General features: G+C 42.2%; 1 protein-coding gene across 1 annotated transcript in view; it reads right to left on the bottom strand.

Moving 5' to 3' along the window:
* The window catches only part of WASL (WASP like actin nucleation promoting factor), an 866,451-nt gene that overhangs the window by 747,769 nt on the left and 100,933 nt on the right, over positions 1–17,749 (bottom strand). The window contains exon 2 of the mRNA XM_044087330.1: positions 1,784–1,918. Within this exon, the coding sequence (XP_043943265.1) occupies positions 1,784–1,918 (135 nt within the window). The remainder of the gene's footprint in view (positions 1–1,783; positions 1,919–17,749) is intronic.

Here is a 17,749-nt window from a genome sequence, read left to right as displayed (position 1 = left end):
AAGCAGCTGGAATGGATTCTTCAGCATCAGAATCTTCAAAATTGGAGAAGGGAGCCTCTGGCTGGTCAGTTATGTCTGATTCATCAGCAGAATCATCAGAAGACACTGGCTCAGGGGCTCTGCCCTAGGTCTCTTCTCTGGGGCTGAGAGGCCCTGTCTGGGTGAGATTGAGATCCTCTAATTAAAGAAATTAAATCTTCTGCCAAAGAAAGCATTTGAGAACTAGAAGAGGGCCTGGATGTGGGGGTTTAACAGGCACTGATTTAGTAGTCTTGGCTGCTTTAGCCCTGGCGAAGGCCTTAATGGACATGGCTGCTGGAGGCCTAGCAGCACCACGTGCTGGGGTAGAGACATCCAAGGGATGGTGTCTGATAAGTCAACCACCGTAGTGGGTAAAATTTCTGAGGTCGATTCAAGAGTTGTAGCAGGGGCCTCAGTTGTAAGAATAGGTTCAGCTGTACTTTGATCAGTTTTCGGTTTCGCGAAACCGAGACACTCATGATTTGCTTTACCGTGGTTTCGCCGAAACCGCGGACCGCGAGTGTCGGTCTTTATCTTTGCGTTTTGGTAGATTGGGTAGTCGGAGGATCCGACGGCATAATGTACGCAAAATCAGTACCGAAAAACTGTTCTGCAAACTCCGACCGACGCCTAAGCGTTCGTCGGTTGAAAGAGGCACAGGCCGAACAGGCTGCTACGTCGTGGGCTGGGCCTAAACAAGGCAGACAGTAAGAGTGGAAATCTTTATGAGGTATTTGTTTCCCACAGGTTAAACAATTGTTAACTTTTTCTGACATCGGCTGAGGCAAGAAAGAGTCCCCAACGGGGTACTTAGCTTTAGAAGTCTTCGAAGTAGTATTCGGTAGAAGTAATCTCTGGATCCGACCGACCCTTGCGAACAGCTTCTGCTTCGGGCGCCACGCGGCAAGAAAGACTGGGGAAAATGGCGTCGGCTGATGCTTTTATACCCGAAGACCAACAGAGATGACGTCGGGTGGAGTGCGACATCAGCCGAAGCCGGACCCGGACTTTGGAATCCGGCTGACTGCAGGGCTGCCTGACGACAGGACAACCCACTTGTTATGACTGCAGATGCATCCATGAAGGACATCCTCTTCAAAACAGTACCGGTGTCCCTGCAAGAAGCATCAGTCCTACACAAACTGCAAAGAGTAGTGACTTGTGCAATTTAAGAATTTAAAGCAAATTATTCTCATCCTTTTTATATGCAGATGACTCCGATTGTTTCTATCCTTTCTTTTACGTTGATGACTTTTTCGGTCTTTTTTTGAGGCTTATCAAAATGTGGTGAGTCAGCAGCAGGAGTAAGGGCCATGAACTTACTCTCCTGCTCATTAGTCATCTATATTATGCTCTTCACTTAAATACTGAAAGACACTGAAAAATGGAACTCATCAGGGAGACCACATGCCTACCACAGTACTGCCGGTTAGTGTGGCTCACTCGCAAAACAAATGCAATGCTGAATGCAATGAAAAACTTGTCTGTCAGCAACGTGTGGAAATTAACAAACAAATTCACAAAGTACACAGTAACTTTCTTTTAATGGTCAGTTACCAAATAAGACATTGTACGAGATTGTACCCATGCAACCCTATACACTACTGACGGATGAAAAAGAAACGACGACATGTCATCTACCATCAACTGATTCAAATACATATGAAAAAATTGCAACAGTGACCCTTATGCCAAACACTTATTTTTATATATAATGGACCCCTCCACTTACTGGTCAACAAATTAATACATAAAATCATACCTTTATATCATAGACTCTGATAAAGTAGGATCTTTGTGGATTGTCTTTCACTAAGCAGGCTACTCCACAGCATTTCTTTGTCCACTGAGGACTGTGCTCCGCCCCATAAACTTGAACCACAGCAGAACACAGCGACTGCAAAAAAAAAAAAAAAAAAAGGTTACTGTTCAATGCAATACAAAACATATCTATATATATATATATATATATATATATATATATATATATATATATATTGTTTTTTTCTTAAATATACTCTATACAAACTATATACATTATAAACACAAATATACTCTATACAAACTATATACATTATAAACACACATTTTTATATATATCTACATATACATATATATATATATATATATATATATATATATATATGCACATGCTTGCATTAACGTAGCTTAATTGTACTTCAGTACGACATCATATATGTATGGATGTATATAGCACAAGTCTGTCTGCACACAACGCAAATTTTAACTACCAGTGCTACTACTCCTTAGTTTAGATTACAATTTGTAACATGCAAACTGGATTCACACCTCATAAATGAAAAACTTGCTTTCTAGTATGCTTTCCTTTTATGAAGCTTACCTGTTCAAAAAAAAAAAAAAAATACAGAACTGTTTAATAGCAGTGAAATACAGATACGGTCTTGAAAGCAGAGACCACCACATTCCACAGGACTACTGTCTAAAAGGGCCATCATCACAGAGACAACATTAGGTCATTAAATTCTACAACATTAACAATCTTATGATATTCATTTCTTATGAGACAAGGTGGTGAGCAATGACCTTAATTGCTAACCATCATCATTTGAAATGCAAGAAAAAAAAAGTCATGTACTTACCATAACAATCAAACTCCATCTACATTTGTCAACTTCAGCTCAGAGGACTAGCAGGCACTAGACAGATGAGCTCCTACAAAAATCTTTGCCAGGTTATGATCCCACACTTACTACCATAATGATGCATGCCTCCTCTTCACATCTACTGTGCAGGGAACACACATTCATAAAAAAAATATGCACACCAAGGTAACTTCTTCAGGCCTCACATTACCCAAGGATGGGGAAAGGAGAGTAAGGCTGTGTTGCTGAAGTGGATGGACATGGATTATAAAGTTCTTGCATTATGTTAAGTACAGAGGATTGGTATCTTATAGATAGAAAGATAGATTAGTACTAAGCTAACTGCCCTTGCAAGCGATTTTAAGCTTAGCCAATTATCCCTTGTGAGACTCAAACCCTGCATCTTGTGTTTGTAAGGCAAACACCTTAACCATTAGGCCACCCTCCCAATGACCAACTCTGTGCCCTTCAATGCATACAAGAGCACCATAGCAAACATCTCAGGTGTGTCAAAACAGGCTATACTTGACAAAAGTGGTCCCAAAGGGTGGCCTGGACCTGGAGATCATATCAAGCTTAGTGGTTTGCAAAAAGCATGCAGCAACGTCCATGAATATGAAAAGATATAACTGAACGCAAACAAGAGCTCCTCCCCCCAAAAAATGCTAATATGTTTTAAAATTAAAAAAAAAAAAAAAATTGCTGATGACAAGCAGTTCTGGAATAGGACATGGCAGTTGTGGGTGACTTTGTATATAAAATTGGAACAATCTGGTAATTTACCTTGTGTGGCTATAGTAAACAATTGCTGGGTCAGCCCGAGACATTTAAAGAGATGAAAATCAAGTTCTACACTACTAAACGATGTGTACAATGTGATTAACCTGGACAAACTAGTTAGGACTGTAAATTATACAATGATGGGTCATTGTTATTCAAAAATGAACACACGGATTGGGTACGCTGGTTGGGCTGTCCAATGTAAAATCGATCATATACCAAAAGAGAAAAGTCCATCCACTTAAGTACCATTCATTGGCCAAACTTTTCTATCAGAATATGCTATGGAGTAAAACTGCAAAAAAGAAAAATAAATCAGGAAAGTTCTCAAAAATAAAAGACAGAAATCTATTTTCTTTTTTTTTTTTTTGCTCTGTCCCCCCATAAAACTCTGCATACCTCTAAACTGTCCAACTCTTCTTGGACTATCCAAATTTTTGCCTCATAAGTGTACAGTTTTCCACATAAAACAGCAAAGTACAGCTGTGTACACTTACCATAAATGTTGATTTTAGAGTGTCTTCACTGTTACAGTCATCACTGTAGGGTTCTTCCTGCCAGCAGGCAGCCCACGGTCGACCAGAATCCCAAAGTCTGGGTCCGGCGTCGGCTGTTCAGTCATGCTCCCTGACGTCAGAGCGCCAGGAGTAACAAAGCTGCCAGCCGACGCCATGTTCTCCAGTTTTTCTTGCCCCAGATGTCAGGTGCCCAAAAGCGAAGGCTAATAGTAAAACAAAAATGTAACATACAACAAACCCCATACCCTGTAGCAAATACACCTCAGAAGGAGGGTGAAGTAGGAAACCACACTAATGAAAGTATAAGAGGGGCAGGAGGGTGGGTAACCCAGACTGCAACAGTGAAGACACTCGAACATCTACAAGTGTACACAACTGCACTATGTTCATCGTGTTTCACTGTTGCAGTCATCACTATAGGTTTGAATCCCATAGCTGAGATAAAGGGTGGTGGTTATAGAGTAGAAGGGGCGGCTAGGAGGCCCTGCAAGACTGCAGAAGCAAAGCCTGCCAGAGAAAGTTGCACTGAACTCCAAGTTGCAACTTCCAAAATATCTTTGGTAGGTACTCCCCTGAGAAAGGAAGCTGAATTAGCAGCAGCTCTGGTAGAGTGAGTCCTAATTTTTCCTGGAATTTGCTTTCCATGATGAGAGTAACAAAATCTGATTCCATGAGCAATCCATTTAGAAATGGTCTGTTTTGAAATAGCTTTGCCTTGGGAATTTGTTGCGTAAGAAACAAACAGTTGTTGTGTTTTCCTGATATCCTTGGTTCTGTCCAGGTAAAAACGAAGTTGCCTGTGTACATCCAAGGAATGCAAGATCCTTTCCCCCTTATTTTGTGGGTTAGTGAAAAATATTGGCAGGTGAATAGTTTGATTTAAAGCCACTTTGGAAACCACTTTAGGCATGAAAGTAGGATTAGTCCTTAAAGACACCCTGTCTTGCTGAAAAATAATATAAGGTTCCACAGCCATGAGTGCTTGTAACTCCGAGACTCTCCTGGCTGAAGTCAGAGCCAGTAGGATAGCTGTCTTCCATGATAAATACTTAATATCAGATGTGGCAGCAGGCTCAAAAGGAGGCAGAGTTTTTCCAGAACATAGTTGAGGTCCCAAGGCAGGTATGGGGGGTGTCCTAGGGGGCCTTAAATTCTTTGCTCCTCTGAGATATTGTTTCAGAAGTGGATGCGAAAATATTGGAGGATCTGTATTGTAATGTGCAGAGATAGCAGAGGCATGTATTTTTATGGAGGAGAAGGATAAACCCTTATGTAGCATGTCTGTCAGGTAAAGTAAAATCAGTGGAATATTAGGAATGAGAGGATCCGAATCCTGAGCATGCATCCAGGTGCAAAATCTCTTCCATTTACCTACATAAGATTTTCTAGTGCTAGGCCGTCTGGCTTCTAAGATGACATCCATGACCTGTTTGGGAAGGGGAGGATTAATCATAGACCCTGAATCCACCAGGCTGAGAGTTTTGATATGAGAGTGCAGAACCTGGCCCTGGTGTTGGGACAAAAGATTTGGAATCGGAGGTAAAATCCAAAGAGGCTCCTGGGATAGATTCATCAGTGTTGAGTACCAAAATTGACGAGGCCAATTTGGGGCCAGTAAAATAGTCTTGGGTTTGTCCTGCTTGATCTTTAATAACACCCGTGGAAGAAGAGGTAGTGGAGGAAAGGCATACCCAGAGAGGTTTTTCCAACTGAAAGTGCATCCACTTTCCATGCTAGTTTGTGAAAAGTCCTTGTGCAAAAAATCTGTAACTGGTGGTTGAGGGGGAAAGCAAATAGATCTATGTCCGGGCAGCCCCAGGTTTCTGTAATCATCTTGAATATTTGGGTGTCTAGCATCCACTCGTGTGGGTCTGACAGGGTCCTGCTCAGGCTGTCTGCCAGAATATTTTGTTTCCCTGGCAAGAACTGAGCTTGTAGATCCACTTTGCAAGCTAGAGCTGTGTTCCATAGAGTCATGGCTAGTCTACAAAGGGGGTAGGAGTGTGAACCCCCTTGCTTGTTTATGTACCACATAACTGTGGTGTTGTCTGTCCGTATCAGTAGTTGTCCTAGTTGTAGAAGATCCCTGAAAGCCAAGAGGGCATTCCGTACAGCTAACATCTCTTTTAAATTGATATGTAGGTGCTTCTGATCCTCTGTCCAAAAACCTTGCAGGCCTTTCCCCTGCAAGTGGGCTCCCCATGCGTAATCCGAGGCGTCCGTGGTTAACACTTGGCTGGCTGGTGGCAGACTGAAGGCTTTTCCCTTTGTTGTGAAGACATGCCATGGTCCACCAATGGAATTCCTTTTGTAGGCAAGGCAAGGCAAGACAACAATCTGCGTGTCTAGACTGTGGCAATGCTGGGACCATACACTTTTTAGGTACCACTGTATTTTTTCTCATATGTAGTCTTGCATTTAGTATGAGAAGGATGCAGGAGGCCATGTAACCCAAAGCCTGCAGGAATTTCCTTGCAGTTAGCGGAGGCATTAATGCCAAGGTTTTGAAAGTTGAAGCCAGCTGTAGTTCTTTTTCGTATGTCAGGAATGCCATCTGGGTTGTTGTGTTTAGAAGAGCACCCAGAAAAGTTATCTGTTGTGTGGGTGTCAAATTTGACTTTATGTTCTCAGTGAATCCCAGGTACTTGAGTAGATTTTGAACAAATTCCAGGTGCTGGAGTAAGACATCCTTGCTGTATGCTTGAATAAGGCAGTCGTCCAGATAAGGGTAAATTTGAATTCCCTTGAGTCTGCAATAAGCTACTACGGGTGCCAGGCACTTGGTGAAGACCCTGGGCGCAGTAGACAAGCCAAAGGGCAGCGCAGAGAATTGGTAATGTTTCGAGCCGGCCTTGAACCTGAGGTATTTTCTACACTCCTGTCTGATAGGGATGTGTAGGTAAAGCCTCCTTTAAATCCAATGTCACCATCCATGCATTTTTGCTCAACACTGGCAGGAGCTGCTGCAGAGTAAGCATCTTGAACTTTGGTATCTCCAGGAAAGTATTTAAGACTGACAGATCCAGGATGGGTCTCCATGAACTTTGTTTTCTGGGAACTAGAAAGAGCCTCGAGTAAAAGCCTTGCCCAGTCTCTGATTGTGGAACCAGTTCTATGGCCCTCATAGCTATGAGGGATCCCACCTGGTTTAATGCCTCTGCCCATTGGTGTTTTGGTAGGTCTGGCCATCCGTATGGTCTTGGCAAGGTATGAAAGTGGAATTTGTAACCTCTTGAAACTACATCCAGAACTCACTTGTCTTGGGTTATGCAAGTCCAATTTTGTTGAAAAAGAGAGAGTTTTCCTCCTAGAGGGGTTTCCAGGAGAGAAGTTCCTGGAGCCATGCAGGGGGAGTCATTGAGCCTGTTTTCTATAAGCTTGAGGCCTGTCCACCCCTAGGGGTGGAAGCACTCCACTGTCTAGGTTTGCGCTTGGGTCCTCCCTCTGGAACGACTATATCTACCCCTCTGAGGCCTGTGCGAGCTGGGAAAGGACCAATTTTTAGTTGGCCAATTTCTGCTACATCTTGGGGGCTGAACTTGTAAGAAATCCTTAACCATTTGCATGGATTTTGCCTTATCCTCCATTTTCTTTATCACCTCTTCAGCCTTAGACCCAAACAAAACATTATGCTGAACAGGAGCATCCAGTAACTTAGCTTTCACTTGATCAGGTAAGTTTTGTTCCTTTAACCAAGCATGCCTTCTAATGACTGTGCCAGTGGCAGCCGCCCTGCATGAAGCCTCCAAAGCATCAAAACCAGTGTAAACCATGCTTCCCCGCTTGCTCAGTAGCATGCATCAAGTCGTGTAATTCCTCATTATCTGCACATGCAGAAATGATACCTAGCTTTTGTTTCATAACAGACAGCAGGAACTGCTGATATTTTAGCATATGAAATTGACAATTTAAAGCCCTGATAGATAAAGTAGCAGAAGTGTACACTTTTTTTGCCCCATCTCTCCAAAGCTCTGGAAACCTTATCTGTCGGAATAGGGTTTTTAGCAGAGGCGGCCTTAACTCCCTTAGGACCCTGAGAAATGGTTTCTGGATCAGCAGTAGGATTGTTGTAAAGGAACTGGTGAGAGTCAGGGACCCTGTAATATCGGTCAGGCTTAGCAGGGGCTGGAGGAAAGGAGTCAGGAGTTAAATTAGCCTCCGAAAAGGCATCATCGACAATATCCAAAACAGGAGGAATAGCCAGGGGTCTATGTTGGGGAAGAAGGAAATCCCCAAGCCTTCTCTTAGATTCAGAGTACTCCTGTCCTTCTCAGTGAAAATGTTCTCTCATGTCATGTAAAGTTTCTCCAAAAGAAAAATCCTCAGGGGGAGAAGCTGATGGAATGGATTCCTCAGCATCAAAATCCTCATCAGGAGGGAAAGTATATTCCTGTTCAGAGGAAGACCCTGAAGAAATAGATGCCTGATCAGAGGATTCATAATCCAATTCTTGCCTTGGCCTTTTGTCTGGAGGGGGATGTGAACCCCTAATCATGGTTAGCAAGTCCTCCGCCATTTTAAGTAGCCGTTTGAGATTTGGGTCCCGGATCATAAGAGGCTTGGGCTGGTGTCTTAGATTTAGAAGCAGTCTTTGCCTTTGCCTTTATCAGAAGCTGAGTAGGCCTGAAAACCCCCTCGGAAGCCAGTACCTGCACAGCGGCTCCGGACCCATCCGAGGGAGCATTGTCCGAAGGTCCTGCAGCTGGAGTACTCAAAGGCCTAGTTGGCACCTCGTGGGAGTCCGTTTTGGCAATCGGATCTGAAATGGCCGACAGGGGCTGCGAAAGCGCCTCACTGACGGCGGCTGAACCTGTAGCTGGCTCTGCTTGTAAAACGTAGTCTGATTTGGACCTCGGAGGCCTGTCCTTATCCTTGCGTCATTTGTGAACTCCGGTAGTCGGAAGCGTGTCCGAAGACATTTTATAATTAGATCGCCTGCCAAAGTAGTGAAAAGCAAAATCATACCTCCGCTTAATAGTACGTTGGTTAAATCTAGCACAAAACCGACAACTAGCTATGTCGTGGTCAGGGCCTAAACAAGGAATACAGTAAGAGTGGAAATCTTTATGAGGTATTAGCTTCCTACAAGAAATGCAATTATTATCTTTTTCTGACATCGGACTGGAGCAAGAAAAAAGTTTCCCCAACGGGGTACTTAGCTTTGTGAAGAAGTCTGTCTTCGGACTGAAGCACGAAAAAAAATATCAGGAGTCAGCCGACTGACACTTGCGAACTGCAGACTGGAGAACATGGCGTCGGCTGGCTGCTTTGTACTCCTGGCGCTCTGACGTCAGGGAGCATGACTGAACAGCCGACGCCGGACCTAGACTTTGGGATTCTGGCCGACCGAGGGCTGCCTGCCGGCAGGAAGAACCCTACAGTGATGACTGCAACAGTGAAACACGATGATCGGAGATGCTCTTCTCCACTGCTGGTCTTCAACAGCACTGATGTATTGTATAAGCATGGAATCCAAGTCCCACACAGTATATCAGAAAATGCAGAACACTGAAGTGCCATTATATAAAGACATTATTTAACAAAGGTGGGTGTGGGTATATGAGGATTTACGCACGGTAGGCTTTGTTTAATCACGAGGGTGAGCACGCCATCCGTGGGTAATTTCTGAAATACCTACACCCACTTGTGGGTTACTGCTTTATTAATACATAGTACATTTACAGTTCCAGTGCATGTTGCTCATTGTCGCAGCTGACTATACTGAAAGAAGTGAAGAGGACAAAAAAGATGGAAGAAATACATTTATATTTATGGGTGAAAACCTAATGCTGACCAAGAAAATGAAGACAGATATACTGAAAACATACTATAAATCACACAAATATTAAGGTGCACAACTAATGGTGTGGCAAGAAAACTTGGATGATAATACATAAAATGAAAGGAATACCATCACTGGAGAACAGGGTTAGGAATGACGATACAGAAAATGAAAGGAATACCATCACTGGAGAACAGGGTTAGGAATGACGATACAGAAAATGAAAGGAATACCATCACTGGAGAACAGGGTTAGGAATGACGATACAGAAAATGAAAGGAATACCATCACTGGAGAACAGGGTTAGGAATGACGATACAGAAAATGAAAGGAATACCATCACTGGAGAACAGGGTTAGGAATGACGATACAGAAAATGAAAGGAATACCATCACTGGAGAACAGGGTTAGGAATGACGATACAGAAAATGAAAGGAATACCATCACTGGAGAACAGGGTTAGGAATGACGATACAGAAAATGAAAGGATACCATCACTGGAGAACAGGGTTAGGAAGAAACAAAAGTTAGAATTGAAAAGGAAAATGAGAACGGCTTCAAACCTTAACAATGGAAAGACTGAAGTTGGACTTCTCATGATACTAAAACAGTGCAAGAAATTGATGCATACAGTGGATATAAAAAAAGTGTACATACCCCTGTTAAAATGCCAGGTTTTGGGGATATAAAAAGATGAGACCATAATAATTTCAAAACTTTTCCCACCTTTAATGTGACCTTTAACCTGTACAATTCAATTGAAAAGCATCTGTTAGGGGGGAAAAATAAAAAAACGTACAATAAGCTGGTTGTCTGCCCCCACCATGCTTCACTGTGGTGATGGTGTTCTTTTCGTGATGCAAAGTGTTGTTTTTGCACCAAATGTACCTTTTGGAATTGTGACCAAAAAGTTCAGCCTTGGGTCTTATCAGACCATAACACATTTTCTCACATGCTTCTGGGAGACCATGTATTGTTTTGCAAATTTTTGTCGGGCCTGGATGCTTTTCTGAGTAAGAAAAGGCTTCCGTCTTGCAACCTTACCCCATAGCCCAGACATATGGAGAACACAGGAGACTGTTGTCACATGTAGTACATAACCAGTACTTGTCAGAAATTCCTGCAGCTCCTTCAGTGTTGCTGTAGGTCCTCTTGGCAGCTTCCCTGACCAGTTTTAGTCATCTTTTCATCAATTTTGGAGGGACGTCCAGTTTTTTGCAACGTCGCTATTGTCCCACATTTTCTCCACTTTTTGATGACCGTCTTCACTGTGTTCCATGGTATATCCAATGCTGTGGAAATTTTTTTACCCTTCTCCTGACTGATCTTTCAACAATGAGATCCCTTTGATGCTTTGCAAGCTCTCTGAGAGCCATTGCATTTTCTGTAGCACGCAACTGAGTACATGTCAGGAGAATTCTACTAGGACAGCTTAACTTTATTTCGGGTTAATCAGTCTCTTTAATTGATGTCTGGTGTGTACCCAAGAAGTCTGAATGCTGTAATTAAATCAAAAGATGCTTCAACAAAGTATTAGTTTAAGGGTGTGCACACTTATGCAATCAGCTTATTGTAGTTTTTTTTTATATTTTTCCCCCCTAACAGATTTGTTTTTCAATTGAATTGTACATGTTACAGGTCACATTAAACAGATTTACTGTGGTCTCATTTTTTATATCACAAAAACCTGGAATTTTAACAGGGGTGTGTAAACGTTTTATATCCACTGTGCATTACTTGTTTGAAGATTCAAGTTATTTGGATAAAAAACAAAGGGCAATTACAGAAATCATGGGAAAGGACTTTGTAGAGCTGTAAGACTCGTTTGTTCAGAAACGGGGATATTGACAAAAAGGACTGAACACAAAAGTTTTGGATGTGACAATAGATACACCAAGAAGAATAGCAATACTTGAGTTAATAAAAAAGGGTAAAATATTAGTACTATCCATTATGTATATGCGCAAACAGAATACAAATGCTTAGAGAGATGACAAAATACGTAGTTGTTAAAATGGATGCTTTGTGATGGGTGACAACTCGAGGAACTGAACAGGAAAAAAAATCATGATGAAACATGTTCATGAACATGTCAAGCTACAATTGGGAAGGAAAGGCAATCTACATATCTTGCAAGTAGAATAAAAACATATATGCTATAGATTACTGTCTGAAGGATTAAAAGAGGTGAAGTGGCTGACGTGCTTAATGGGGAAACAGTTTCTCCATTTTCAAGAAGGAAATGGAAGTCTCCTGCACAGACCATAAGTCAAGGCGGTCATTTTACATTACATGGTCAGAATGGCGGCTTCTGCATAATGAAAATTTATAGGAGAGTGCACATCATGATGGGAATATAGAACAGGAGAAAATAAAATAGAATAGGGCATGAATGAGAAAATACTAAACACGAGCAGAACAGCAGACTATGAAGGTGAATTTTTTTTGTTAGGAAAAAAGAATGAAGTGTTTGCATCAGGAAATAATTTGGATATTGGTGATACTTTAAATGTGACTAGCAAATGTAGTTCAATGCCTAATAATTTAATTATTAATTTCCACGATTTAAATATTACATCAGCGGCAAGAAAAGTATAAAGTTTGTGCCTACTAGGAATCCTATTTTAACTGATTTATTAATTAACAAATTTTGTAGAAGGCGGCATTTAAATGTTTTTTGTGACAAATTAAAAAGGCAGGGGCATATGATAATAATGAAATTGAAGTGGACGGCAATTCACTTCTGAATTTATACATATATATATATATATATATATATATATATATATATATATGAAATTGCGTTTTCTGATGCCAGCAATGGAAAGGAAAATAGTAAATGACGGTCCTGGTGTGTTTTGCACAGGGTATGGAAAATTAACTGTGCCTGCTCTTTCTTGTCTTTAAATAGAAGTTGTGCACTTACCATAACATTCCATCTGTATTGTCCATTTTCATTCTGCCTTAACTTATGGGATTGGATCTGATCCCTCAGATCAGACTTGACCATTGCAAAAGCTTGTGGTAACCAGAAAAATCTCAAGCTACTACCTTACACACAATGCACCAACCCCAATTACCTCAGATCTCGTTTGCTAAGAAAAGCAGAAAGATACAATTCAGTCAGAGACAGGAGGTTATATCTAGAGCTAAATATCAAGGAAATGGCATACTCAAAACACTCGCACTTCCAGAAGTTTGTAAGGCAGGGGGCTGGTGGGAGGAGAGTTGAGGAAGAATGACAATGGATAACAGATGTACTACTTGCAGTAAGTACATTTACTTATTGGTATTTGTTTACCAGGAAAGTCCACTGGGCCAAGAGAACCCATTTTCAGTGAAGGCCCAGAGAGAAAAGCTCAGCAATATAAGAGTACAAACATATACAACAATAAATACAATATAAAACAGCTTCCAGATACAAGCAAGTAAGCACAATGCATACAAGTTAATATACCATAAATTGTAAGGGTGTCGCAGAACTTATCTGATGTCACTTTTTATTCTATCCTCAAACTTATTGGACAGAGTTCCCAGCTACCTAATTTCCTGGGTGCACACAAGGAAGGATAACCCTGAGCACCATTAAGACAAATGATGCCCTGCCACTGGAGACCATATTCATTTCATAAGGAGTAACAAATGTATGGGGAGTAGCCCAGGTTGCTGCTGCACAAATATCATCCATGGAGGCTCTGGAAGATTGATGAAGTAGCCAAGGCTCTAGTGGAGTGAGCGCTTAAAGGTTCTGACAAAGTAATGCCCAATTTTGTGCATATGTAAGAAATGCAATCTTTAAGCCATCTGGCTAGAGTAATTTTGTTAACAGGTTTTCCTACTTTCATGTCTGAAGAGACAAAAATAATTGTAAAGACTTCCTGAAATTTTGTGTTCTGTGTAGGTACAGATGTAATTGCATGTAAACATCTGGTAAATGTAGCATGCATTCACCTTAGTCAGAAAATCTCGAGAAGAACACAGGCAAATTAATAGATTGATTTATATTAGCCTCTGACACCATTTTAGAAAGAAAAAAAACATTCGTTCGTAAAGTGACCGTCTTTGTGAAATATCAAGTAAGGTTGTTTCAAAGATAATGCTGGAATCTCCAAAAATCTTCTGGCAGAAGCAATAGCTACTAGAAAAAACTGTTTTCCAAGAAATGTACTTGAGGTCACAATTAGCTGCAGGTTCAAAAGGGGACTAGTAAGTTGCTGCAGTACTAGGTTAAACTCCCATGGGGGAGTAGGGTCCCTGAATGGTGGCCTGAGAAGAAGAGTACCTTGCAAGAAGGTCCTGCATAGCCTATGAGAGGCAATAGAAACACCATCAAATCCTAGGTGAAAATTTGATATTGCTGCTCCTTTAAAAATTAAAGCTAAAAATTCAAGGATAATATGCAAAGGGGCTGAAAAAGGATCAACATTATTTTGATGGGCCCAGTAAGCAAATCTTCTCCATTTACCGGAGTAAAGTTTGTGTGTGGATGGTTTAAGTGAAGATAAAAGTATTTGACTGACAGAGGAGAACATAGATTGTCTGGCTATTAATGGAACTGGAGAAGTCAGGCAGTCAGCCTGAGGTTCGAAATGCGTGGATAAATCATGCCTCAGGTGAGACAGGAAGTCTGGAGTCCACGGTGAATGGATTAAGTGAGGCCAAAGAAAGGGAAATAAAATTTGAGACCAAAAAGGTGCAAGGAGGATAATTTTGCTCTTCAACATGGCAGCTTTCTGCAGGAATTTGGCAATTAATGGGATTGGTAGATTGGCCCCTGGTCTGCTTTATGCCCATCATGAAGCAGAGCATCCCTCGGTGAGTATCCCTGTGGGGGGATTAGGGCAAAGTAGCTGCTGCATTTGTTTTTTATAGGAGAAGTACAAAGATCAAAGCAAGGCTGGCCAGAACTGCAAAAAAAAACATCTTCGCCACACACTTGTTGAGAGACCATTTGTGAGGTAGAAGAATGCACCTGCTCAGCTTGTCTGCTATCACATTGGACTTCCCGGAATGTGCGCTGCTATGAGAAACCTGTTGAATGAGATCGCCCATTGCCACACACAGAGCTTCTCGACATAGCGAGTAAGATTTTATTCCTCCTTGTTTGTTGATGTACCAAACTACTGACATGCTGTCTGCCTGAAAGTAGTTTTGTACCTACCATAAATGTAGATGTCCGAGAGACATGCAACTGCAGTCATAACATGTGGGTTGTCCTGCCTCAGGCAGCCCTCGGTCGGCCGGATTCCAAAGTCTGGGTCCGACGTCGGCTGATGTCGCATTTCTCTCCGACGTCAGAGCGGCTGGAGTATATAAGCATCAGCCGACGCCATTTTCTTCAGTGTTTCTTGCCCCAGATGCCAGGTGCCCTCCAAGGAAGGCTGTAATCAAATTGGTAGACATAAACAGGATTCCAAACAAATACATGAGCAATAAAACAAATACACCATAACAGATATCCCCAGCTAAGAGTGAGGGGGATAGGAGTGGACCCTAAGCATAGAGGGGTATGGAGGGAGGGAAAACCCGACTGCAGTTGCATGTCTCTTGGACATCTACATTTATGGTAGGTACAAAACTGTACTATGTCCTTCAAGAATGCAACTGCAGTCATAACATGTGGGTAGAATACCATAGCTTAGGCTGGGAGAGGAGGAATGCTCTAGGGAAGAGATGGTATGGCAATCAAACCCTGCAGGACTGCCGAAGCAAAGCCTGCTCTGGATCTGGAATATAGGGGGAGATTGTAGTGTTTTGAGAATGTATGCACGGAGCTCCATGTAGCAGCTTCTAGAATGTCCTTTGTAGGCACCCCTCTTAAAAATGCTGTAGAGGTGGCTGTAGCTCTGGTGGAATGTGGTCTGACATAGGCTGGAACAGTCTTTCCATGAAAGGAATAACAGAATCTGATGCAATGACCAATCCATTTAGAAATGGTCTGTTTTGAAATTGCTTTTCCTTGGACTGCAGGGGCGTAAGCTACAAAAAGCTGTTCAGACTTCCTACTGGCCTTGGCTCTGTCCAGGTAGTATCGAAGTTGTCTATGAATGTCCAAGGTATGTAAAAGCCTTTCCCCTTATTCTCAGGATTGGGGAAGAAAGCAGGCAGATGAATGGCTTGATTTAGAGAAACCCTAGATACCACCTTTGGCATAAAGGTAGGGTTGGTCCTTAATGAAACCCTGTCTCTGTGGAAAATAATAAAGGGTGGTATTGCCATTAGGGCCTGTAGTTCCGAAACCCTTCCTGCTGAGGTAATTGCCAACAGGAAGGCTGTTTTCCATGAGAGAAATTGCAAGTCAACTGAAGCTGCTGGCTCAAAAGGAGGTAGAGTCAGTTTTTCTAAAACAAAATTGAGGTCCCAGGCTGGCACTGGGGCCTTTCTTGGTGGCTTAATGTTCTTGATTCCCCTGAGGAATTGTCTTAGTAAGGGGTGAGAAAAAACAGGAGGATCAGTGTTGTATCTAGCTGAAATAGCAGATGCGGGAGAAAAAACAGGAGGATCAGTGTTGTATCTAGCTGAAATAGCAGATGCATGTATTTTTATTGAAGAATATGAGAGGCCACTCTGTAACATATCTGCCAAATATTCCAAGATAAGTGGGATGTTCAGTAATGATGCATCATGCCCTTTGCTGGTATTCCAATTGCTGAATCTTTTCCACTTTGCTAAGTAGACCTTTCTGGTGGACGGTCTTTGAGCCTCTGTTAGTATCCGCTGAATTTCCTTGGAGAGAGATAAGTTGAATTTATTTATGGGATCTCCCAGGCTGTTAGCACAATTTCGAAACACTGCATCCAAACCTTCAGACTCTGCTGCTGAGTCAAAAGTAGAGGCCACTGAGGGAGGGCCCACCTCCTGGTGTGACATATGCTCCGTAGTAGTGGGTACCAGTGTTGTCTTGGCCAATCCGGAGCGATTATGATTCCCTTGGGCTTCTCTGCTTTGAGCTTTAGCAATACTGAGGTCATCAGTGGCAGAGGTGGGAATGCATAGATTGCTAGGGAGTTCCAGTTGAATGAAAGAGCATCTATTTTCCAAGCCTTTGGATGGTATGTCCTTGTGCAAAATTTTGGTAGTAGATGATTGAGGTGAGAGGCAAATAGGTCCACTTCTGGCTTGCCCCATGTCAAAGTGAGTTGTCTGAAAGCCTTCGGATGCAACCTCCATTCGTGTGGATTTGTGAAATTCCTGCTTAGGCTGTCCGCCAACACATCGTCTTTTCCTGGAACAAATTGTGATTGTAACTGGATGTTTAGACTCAGTGATTTCTCCCAAAGCTGCATTGTCAGTCTGCAAAGGGGGTAAGAGTGAGTGCCCCCCTGCTTGTTTATGTACCACATCACAGTGGTGTTGTCTGTCCGTATCATTAAGTGACCTTGCTGGAGTTGGTTTTGAAAAGCCTCGATAGCATGCATTACTGCCAGCATTTCCTTTTGATTTATATGCAGATGTGTTTCCTTTGGAGACCATTGTCCTTGTATACACCTGCCTTCCATGTGCGCCCCCCATCCGAGGTCTGAGGCGTCTGTAGTCATGGTCTGTGTTATCTGTGGTTTTTTGAATGACAAACCTGTGTTTTCCTGGCTCACCGAGACCCACCATAGGAATTCCTTTTGTAAGCATGGAATGAGTGGTATGATTGTCTCCAAGTTGTTGCTGTGCTGAGACCAAACGCTTTTTAGGTACCATTGAAGCTTTCTCATGTGTAGTTTTGCTAATGGAACCAGTAGAATGCAGGATGCCATGTAACCTAGGGCCTGTAGGAATCTCCTTGCAGTCATCTGGGTGAGTTTTGCTAAACCTTTGAAGTATTGAGTTAACTTCTCTTGCTTGTCTTCTGTCAGGTAAGCCATTTGAGAGGCTGTGTCTAGTTTGGCTCCTAAGAAGATTATTTGCTGGGATGGCTGCAGTCTTGACTTTTGGAAGTTGACTGTGTATCCCAGAGCTTGAAGTAATCGTATGACATATTCCAGATTTTTTGTCAACATCAATTTGTCGTCCGCTTGTATGAGGCAGTTGTC

Source organism: Protopterus annectens, chromosome 11.part0, assembly GCF_019279795.1.
Source record: "Protopterus annectens isolate FY-2018-M chromosome 11.part0, PAN1.0, whole genome shotgun sequence".
Lineage (NCBI taxonomy): Eukaryota > Metazoa > Chordata > Ceratodontiformes > Protopteridae > Protopterus > Protopterus annectens.
This window is presented reverse-complemented; position numbering and strand designations above follow the sequence as displayed.